The sequence below is a fragment of the Centruroides sculpturatus genome, unplaced genomic scaffold (genome assembly GCF_000671375.1).
Source record: "Centruroides sculpturatus isolate CEXI.00-Female unplaced genomic scaffold, Cexi_2.0 scaffold314, whole genome shotgun sequence".
In the NCBI taxonomy this organism is placed as follows: Eukaryota; Metazoa; Arthropoda; class Arachnida; order Scorpiones; family Buthidae; genus Centruroides; species Centruroides sculpturatus.
Window position 1 is genome coordinate 73320 of NW_019384542.1, and position 10119 is coordinate 83438.

The following is a 10119-nucleotide window of genomic DNA, read 5'->3' on the forward strand; positions in this document are numbered from 1 at the left end:
ATATACTTGTTATCAAAAATTTAATAATTAGTAAATTTGAAATAACAAATTTTGATTTAACTGTGGGGGAAAATGTGTGTGTAAACATACACATACAGATCATTTTTGATTGGAATTAAACATTTTTTGAATACTATCATCAGATTCCACTACTGCAGATGAACTGTTTTGAATCTTTCTTGATTTAAAATATGTAATTCAAAAACATAACAGCTACAGTATATACTCAATCACACCTAACCTTGAGTAGCAGTTATTCAAAGTTGTGTATGATTTAAAATATGTTAAAGTAAATGTTCAGTACATGTTAAAACCACAGGTGTGAAAATAAACAAGAATGTTTTAATTCTACTTGTGGCTGTGTGTGTTTAATTTTAGGTCAGATGGTGTGTTTATCATCAGTGGATTTTATAGCGTGAGATTTTTTGAAGAAATTATTCAGAAGTAACAAAAGGGTGAGATAACTTAAAAATTTAAAAGTATTTGAATAATTAAATTAATAAGTACTTTTTTATAAACACCTTAACTACAATTCAAACTGGTCATATATATAACAAATAACACAAACATAAAACATAAAAAATAAAAAATAAAAATATTTTATGCTACAAACATTTTATGTACAATGATCATCATCAAGTATTCTTGAACATAAACTGACAGAATGTGTGTTTTAAATTGAATCAAATAGATTTAAAATTTGAAAAAAAAGACATGCACAAAACCCTCAGTTCAACATCAGTTCAACCAATACATACCAAGCTGTAAAGTGTGGTATTAATTGTTGCTAATTCATTATTAAAAATCATTACTTCTTTAAAATTAATTGTTTTGCCTTTCTTATTGCCTTGAAAATCTCAAAGGTCTGGAGATGTTTTGATTTGTATATAAGTTTATATGCATAATGCTATATAAGTTTATGTATTTGAAATAAATTTTTAAAAATTGACAGTTTTACACACAGAAAAATTAAACAAAATTTTGCATTTTAACTGAATGGCTTTAAGAAATTGTTCAACAGGTAATAAAAACAATTAATGTTAAAGACACAGAAGTTGAATGATCCCTGTAGTTAAACTGTAAGAGTCATTTAACTGTTGCTCAGTGTGTGCAAGCCAGAATTTAAAATAACAAGAAGCTGTTAACATTGTTATTTAAACACACCTAGAATTTCGTAAGGTATATGAAACCAGTTAGCAATTACTGTATGCGAGACTGTTAAATAAACACTTTTATTTTTTTCATTTGTTATTCAGTAAAAATTTCATAATTTTATCTTAGTTTATTTTAATGTAAGCTTTAAATCTTTGGCTTTTCATGAAAATATATATTTTAAATTTAAATCTTGGTATGTTGGTAAGATCATTGTTTCATTAGCTTGTATGTGTTCATTAGCTTGTGTTTGCTGCAGTTTTTCTTTCAGTCTGAAAAAAGATTACAGTATATAGTTGTATTATCTTGTTTTTTAGCTAGAAACAAGCAAACTGTTTTGTAAAATAACATATATGACTTTGTATTGCTAGTAATGTTATTAGTAAAATATTCTATGCAACAGTCATCATTTATTATATGACAAATTCCTAATAAAAATTTATAAGTTTGTTACTTATTATCTAATTATGTAAATTTTACTAGGGATGCAAATATGATTTGATTGTATTGAAGGTTTAGAGTAATGTGGCTCTTACAAGTTAGGATGATACAGGATGATCCAGAATGTATCAACATGATCCATTTAGGTGGCTGATTCTATGGTTTATTTGGAGAAAAATTCCATATGAATTTTTTTGTGGAATGTGGAATTTTTCTGCTTTCCATTGTTGTCCTTTTTTTTTTTTATGGGTTATAAGTTCAATATTTGTGAGGTGTCATATGGGATTTAAGTGTAAAAACAACATAGCACTTTATTGTTTAGAATAGACACATGGTATCTAATTATTAAATACAACAGTTTTAAAGAGCATGTCTCATTCATTGGCAGTTTATCTTATTACATTTAAATGTACATTCTGAGTACAAGCATTCTTTCTTTCCAAAACATCTACTATATAATTTCTTCATTTACAAAGCTACAGCTCTAAATACTGACAATATGACCTATGTTCACCATGTTCATGTGGGATTTTTTTTTCTCCAAATATACCACAATTGGCTCCCCTTGTCCTGTTTTACTTATGAATCACTGTAAATTGATTAAATTGTGTTTATTACATAAAAGTATTTCCTATATCTTATTAGATAACCATTCACTTGTCATTATGTTTAAAACTCCAATACATTTTTATTTGCAAGTAAATATTTTTGATATTTATGGTGTATTCTATTTATATTATATCTACATAAAAAAATATATATATATTATATATATTATTAACAATAACAGCTAAGATATTAATTTAAGATTATTGAATATCACATTTATCTTTTGGTTTCATAATTTTTCAAGTTTTATTAAATTTCAGATTTACATACCAGCAGACAATTTTATAAATATTGATTGATTTTNTATATATATATATTATAAATTTGTTGAAGAGAGAATATCATTTTTATCAGTGTTCTGTCAATAAATTTTTATGAAAATCTGTAACAATACAAAAATTGTTAGCAATAATTCAAAGTTTTATTTTCCAGCTTATATTTGTTTCTGTATTATAATTTAAATATAAATTGATATAATCAGAGATTTCTATTAGAGATAATGATATTCATCACAAAGTAATTTGGAATTTATTGTTGTTGTTGATTCTTTAAATGTATTAGTCTTTTGATATTTACTTTTAAGTATTCTGATCATGCTCATTCAGTTGAAAAGAATTAAAATTACATTCCTTTATGTTGGCAAGTGTGTATGCCAACACATCGCTTTGAATTTAACATGTAAAATAAAAATTTAAAAAATAACAAATGCATTAATTTAGAAATCAGCTTGTGTTTATTATAGTTTAAGTGCAATATTACTATTAAAACTATTTTAAAAAAATTAAAATTGTTTCCCTAAGATGAACAATGATAATTTAGCTTTGAAAGTTTTTGATTGTATATTATATGTAGTAGTATCTTTTTATTGATTACTATTAAGTAATGTTTTATAAATAGTAAATTTCAGGTGTGTATCCCTTTTAATAGAATGTCTAATGAGTAGTCTACACAGTTGAAGCAGTGAAGTTTATTTAAGGAATTAGAACCTTGAAACAAAAATAGAACTAAATCTCTATACTAATCATTTATGGTATACACATTAAATTGTAGATCTCCATGCGTGTATGTAATCACCGTGTCAAAATTAATTTCAGAAATTTGTTCTTATCAGGTATTTAAATTTTCATTGACTTGTATAGTGTAATATTGTCATTATAATGTAATATTTATGCTATAAATGCTTAGGTAATTTTTACATATTTTTTATTTGCTTGATGTTTAAAGTTCATTTGTGCATCATTGGTTGCATTTGATATTAGTAAATTAGTGTCATTGATCTGATAAGAAAAACTGGTTTTCTGATATGCTATTTGTTGTTTAGTTTAGACTCGCTTGAACTGGAATTAAATCATCTTATCTTGTAAAATTGCATATGATTGTTGTAATTTAAAATGATTGGAAAATAGAGATGGATCAACCAATAGAATTTTAAATCTGCTAATCCTTTTTTTTATTCATTTTTAAACTATATAAAAATGCTTTTGTAAATGATAATTAAGAATTATGGATTTTCAGGTAACTTAATCCAAATATCATAACACATTTATTGATATAAACTTTTTCTTAATTCTAACTTCCTTTAATGTTTATATCAAATACTTCCGTCATATATATAACAAATAACACAAACATAAAACATAAAAAATAAAAAATAAAAATATTTTATGCTACAAACATTTTATGTACAATGATCATCATCAAGTATTCTTGAACATAAACTGACAGAATGTGTGTTTTAAATTGAATCAAATAGATTTAAAATTTGAAAAAAAAGACATGCACAAAACCCTCAGTTCAACATCAGTTCAACCAATACATACCAAGCTGTAAAGTGTGGTATTAATTGTTGCTAATTCATTATTAAAAATCATTACTTCTTTAAAATTAATTGTTTTGCCTTTCTTATTGCCTTGAAAATCTCAAAGGTCTGGAGATGTTTTGATTTGTATATAAGTTTATATGCATAATGCTATATAAGTTTATGTATTTGAAATAAATTTTTAAAAATTGACAGTTTTACACACAGAAAAATTAAACAAAATTTTGCATTTTAACTGAATGGCTTTAAGAAATTGTTCAACAGGTAATAAAAACAATTAATGTTAAAGACACAGAAGTTGAATGATCCCTGTAGTTAAACTGTAAGAGTCATTTAACTGTTGCTCAGTGTGTGCAAGCCAGAATTTAAAATAACAAGAAGCTGTTAACATTGTTATTTAAACACACCTAGAATTTCGTAAGGTATATGAAACCAGTTAGCAATTACTGTATGCGAGACTGTTAAATAAACACTTTTATTTTTTTCATTTGTTATTCAGTAAAAATTTCATAATTTTATCTTAGTTTATTTTAATGTAAGCTTTAAATCTTTGGCTTTTCATGAAAATATATATTTTAAATTTAAATCTTGGTATGTTGGTAAGATCATTGTTTCATTAGCTTGTATGTGTTCATTAGCTTGTGTTTGCTGCAGTTTTTCTTTCAGTCTGAAAAAAGATTACAGTATATAGTTGTATTATCTTGTTTTTTAGCTAGAAACAAGCAAACTGTTTTGTAAAATAACATATATGACTTTGTATTGCTAGTAATGTTATTAGTAAAATATTCTATGCAACAGTCATCATTTATTATATGACAAATTCCTAATAAAAATTTATAAGTTTGTTACTTATTATCTAATTATGTAAATTTTACTAGGGATGCAAATATGATTTGATTGTATTGAAGGTTTAGAGTAATGTGGCTCTTACAAGTTAGGATGATACAGGATGATCCAGAATGTATCAACATGATCCATTTAGGTGGCTGATTCTATGGTTTATTTGGAGAAAAATTCCATATGAATTTTTTTGTGGAATGTGGAATTTTTCTGCTTTCCATTGTTGTCCTTTTTTTTTTTTATGGGTTATAAGTTCAATATTTGTGAGGTGTCATATGGGATTTAAGTGTAAAAACAACATAGCACTTTATTGTTTAGAATAGACACATGGTATCTAATTATTAAATACAACAGTTTTAAAGAGCATGTCTCATTCATTGGCAGTTTATCTTATTACATTTAAATGTACATTCTGAGTACAAGCATTCTTTCTTTCCAAAACATCTACTATATAATTTCTTCATTTACAAAGCTACAGCTCTAAATACTGACAATATGACCTATGTTCACCATGTTCATGTGGGATTTNTTGATAACGGACACTAGAGGCGCCCCTATCGTGTGTCATATTTCAAACATTCAAATTAACAATTTTAATTCTTATTTAAATTAACAATATAAATTTTTATTATTCATTTGGCCAATAAATTATTATTTGGTCAATATAACAATATAAATAATTCAGTATACTGTACAGTATTTGTAATAGGAATTTATTATTTCAGGGGCTTTATATCTCGTGAAGGGTCGCGAGTAGGGGTATGGTTCCTTTGCCTTTATTGTTCGCACAGGGGGGCTACAGTTTGGGGGGTCGCCACCTCTTCACCTAATTTTACCATTGGGACTACAACAGAGCTGTAGAGCATATTAATAGGAACAAAAAAGTCAAAGGAACCGTGCTTCATGGAAATTTGTAAACAACGCCCACTAGGGGGCGTCCCAGGCTACTAGTGATGATATATTTGATAATAAAACTAGATTTAAAAACAATAGTGTGACTATTATTTTACATATAGGTATTTTGACAAAATTCAATGGACTTAAATTTTGATTTTGAACACGTAGAAATGCTTTTTTATTGCATTAAAATGCTACTTTAAACTGTCAGTTTTTAAAATTTTTCTTTCTGGGGGACTCCCTCCCCGGACTCCACCCGAGCATTGTGCGTAATATTCGTTTTTGCAAAAGATTCATCTGCCCCATTAGCCCTCCTTATTCAGATTCTAGATCTGCTGCTGGTCAAGGGTGTCACAATTTTTTATTTTTCATTTTTTTTATTGGTTTTGTATTAGTATTCTTTATATCAATTTTTTTTTTTATTGGTACTAATTGAGCTTCAAGCCTTACTTTTTTGGAGGGAGAAAGACAGTAAAAATTCTTTTGATTCTGTTAACATGCATATTATGATTAAAAGAAAAATAAAAAAAATTGTCAGCATATTGATAGGAAAATTGGTTTTTGAACATGTTATAAAATTTTTCTCCAAAACCAACATTTCAAACAATGGTAAGAATTAGTGACTCACCGAAAACAAGCACCAAAATAGTGGGAGGGAAGGAGATTCACTGAAAATAAGCTCCTTAAAGGAAGCAGAAAACAACTACATCCACATCGTNTTACAAATTCCTCAAGTATGTAAAATTTATTCTTAAAATCTTTTTGTTTTTAGTATATTTATATTACTAACTGGAAAGCTATTTACCTAATTTGGTTAAGTTGCTTTAAGCTGAAGTTGTATATTTTTAGTATGCAAGATTTTTATTTTACCATAATATCAGTCACTCATACTATATTGAATTATTTTTTATTATTTACTTGTTTTATGAGGAATAATAATTTTAGTATTTATTCATTGATACTTACAAATTATTTGTGGAATAAATTAGTTATTTTTACAATATTTAAACATTTATTTTTGTAATTTAACAGCAAATTAATGTTGTCTCTGGGTCAGAGATCAATCTTATCTTCTTTCATTTATTTTCAGAACAAAGGGAAGATATAAAAAAAATATAGATAATTGTAAACTATACAAAAACAAATTAAAAAATATATATGACAGATTTTTTTTAATCAACCAAAGACCTGAACTACCAGATTATTAATGGGCTATGACCCTATTAATGGCTTGGTTTTAGCTTGTTGATGATCCAGCAGTTCGAGTTTTTGGTTGATTGAACATATCGGGCTACAGTTTATTTTATATAAAATTTTGTTTTTATTTTCTTACAGATGATATGTAAGTCATATTAAAAGGCTTTTGTTTGATTACTGGTTCTATTGTATTGGGGCATTGATAAAAGATCATTAGACTAAATATAATTTTTAAATATTACAAATCATCTTTTAGTAAATTTTAATAATATTATCTGGTAGTATTATTTCATATAATGATTAAAAATGATATTGAAATGCCTTTATTGGCCATTGCAATTGAATTTCTGTTAGATAATATTTATTATTGATATAAAAGATTATTTATAAAACATTAACCTTTGTTTAATAAAGTTTGTAATTAATTTTATTTTTCAAATTTTTTTTCAAACTTTTTAAGAAAACAGGTTAAATTTTCTTCAAAAATTCAGAATTTTGTATTAACCTCTACAATTCAAATTTTTGTTTTGAATGTTTTAATTTTTTTTATCATTATGTAATAAATTCAATATTTATTGCAGGAATTTAATGTATATATATAGGGTGTGTATGTTATTTTACTTCATTTAAAAATTTTAAAATATATATGTTTATAGAATTAGAATTTTTAAAATAAGTATTCTTAACATGTTAATAAAACAAATTTTGTTTTCTGTTTCAGATCAAGTAGTAAAAAATTGGAATTATCTCAACTATTTCATGTATGAGATTTAATTACAGAATTAGAACATTTAAACAGTGGTATTTCATCATGATTGTCAGCTTTGCTTCTTTCCTATGTGTTCTGTTGTACTTCTTGACAATATCAATACCTGTAGTAGGTCCATTTTCTGAGTTATCTTCCGCAGATCCATCCAACAACATATATGCCATCATATTTGATGGTGGTAGCACAGGAACGAGAATTCATGTATTTAATTTCTTAAATAATACTAGTAAGTAATTTTAAATACTGTTAAAAGATACTGTAAAATTTATATATATATATAAAAATTTTAGTTTTTTTATAATTTAATTNTTTTATATAAAATTTTGTTTTTATTTTCTTACAGATGATATGTAAGTCATATTAAAAGGCTTTTGTTTGATTACTGGTTCTATTGTATTGGGGCATTGATAAAAGATCATTAGACTAAATATAATTTTTAAATATTACAAATCATCTTTTAGTAAATTTTAATAATATTATCTGGTAGTATTATTTCATATAATGATTAAAAATGATATTGAAATGCCTTTATTGGCCATTGCAATTGAATTTCTGTTAGATAATATTTATTATTGATATAAAAGATTATTTATAAAACATTAACCTTTGTTTAATAAAGTTTGTAATTAATTTTATTTTTCAAATTTTTTTTCAAACTTTTTAAGAAAACAGGTTAAATTTTCTTCAAAAATTCAGAATTTTGTATTAACCTCTACAATTCAAATTTTTGTTTTGAATGTTTTAATTTTTTTTATCATTATGTAATAAATTCAATATTTATTGCAGGAATTTAATGTATATATATAGGGTGTGTATGTTATTTTACTTCATTTAAAAATTTTAAAATATATATGTTTATAGAATTAGAATTTTTAAAATAAGTATTCTTAACATGTTAATAAAACAAATTTTGTTTTCTGTTTCAGATCAAGTAGTAAAAAATTGGAATTATCTCAACTATTTCATGTATGAGATTTAATTACAGAATTAGAACATTTAAACAGTGGTATTTCATCATGATTGTCAGCTTTGCTTCTTTCCTATGTGTTCTGTTGTACTTCTTGACAATATCAATACCTGTAGTAGGTCCATTTTCTGAGTTATCTTCCGCAGATCCATCCAACAACATATATGCCATCATATTTGATGGTGGTAGCACAGGAACGAGAATTCATGTATTTAATTTCTTAAATAATACTAGTAAGTAATTTTAAATACTGTTAAAAGATACTGTAAAATTTATATATATATATAAAATTATTTTAAGAATGGTTTTGAACAGCTGCATGTTGTTATCTGCCATTGAATTACATGTAACATGCAGCTGTTTGAAACTATTCTTAGATTATTTTATTGTAATTAAAAATTAACTGACTTTTGGGCCACACCATGAATTAACAATATACAAAATCTTAATTTCTGTATATTAGAAATTATATGAAGTGTTTCTTTAAATGATTTTCATTCTTCTCTATACTTTCCTGTGGATCTTTTTCTGGTATCTTTTAATATTACTGAAATAGTTTAAAATGCAATAGCTTCTAAAGTTTTTAAGAACTATTTTTCAATTATAATTGGATATGTAGACACTAACACACAATTCAGAATATTTAAATAAATAAATAAAAAAAAAATAATTAAATAAACATTTTATATTGTAGGTTATATTTTCATTTATTATGCAAATTTACATATTAAAACTTTTCTTGTTTTCAACAGTTTAAGCTGATTCCTTGAGCTGTTGAGTTTTTGCATATATTATAAAGATTTTCTATAAATTTTTATTTTCTTTAGTAAGTACGTGATTACTACAGATAAATCTTAATTACAAAATTATAATTACATTCTTTCCATTCTGATATAATATGAGAAACTTAGGATGATATGTAAATTCTATAAAAAACTTTGAATTTGCTGTAGAATATATATAATAGAAATTTTTCTACAGAATAATGAATTTGAAATATTTGACAGTTTATGCTCATTTAAAATTGTATTGTTTTGAGTATGATGACAAACTTCAAATAAAATAAATCTCTCTTCTGTTTTTAAATAAAAAGTCCTTGATTCGTTTCATAGAATGATATACAGTCGACCCCCCTATAATTACGGTCCCAATAATTACGATTCCTATAAAACTGCGAAAAAATTGTGACCATTATCCGTAAAAAACAGTACAAAACCCCCTATAATTACGTTAAACGTCATCGGGCAGCCGAACTACTTTCCCGCCGTCCGTAGCGCCACGCTACAGAGAGATTTCTATCGTCTGGACAGTTATATAAATTATATATAAATTAGGTACTGTACATATAATTATATATTAATTATATATAAATTAGGTACTGTATATATAATTATATATTAACTTAATTTATTGTAACTTTATTATAAT

The 10119-nt window shown here is 25.2% G+C and overlaps 1 protein-coding gene across 8 annotated transcripts in view; it reads left to right on the forward strand.

The window, feature by feature from the left end:
- LOC111623391 (ectonucleoside triphosphate diphosphohydrolase 5-like) overlaps nucleotides 1–10119 on the forward strand; it is a 71577-nt gene that overhangs the window by 24429 nt on the left and 37029 nt on the right. For 5 of the 8 annotated variants that reach the window (XM_023365949.1, XM_023365946.1, XM_023365951.1 and 2 more), the window contains one exon: nucleotides 7677–7950. In XM_023365949.1, the coding sequence (XP_023221717.1) occupies nucleotides 7719–7950 (232 nt within the window). In that variant the 5' untranslated portion in view covers nucleotides 7677–7718. Of the gene's footprint in view, nucleotides 1–3187; nucleotides 3314–7676; nucleotides 7951–8625; nucleotides 8925–10119 lie in introns of those variants that run through there. The other 3 variants (XM_023365950.1, XM_023365953.1, XM_023365948.1) reach the window with 3 other exon arrangements.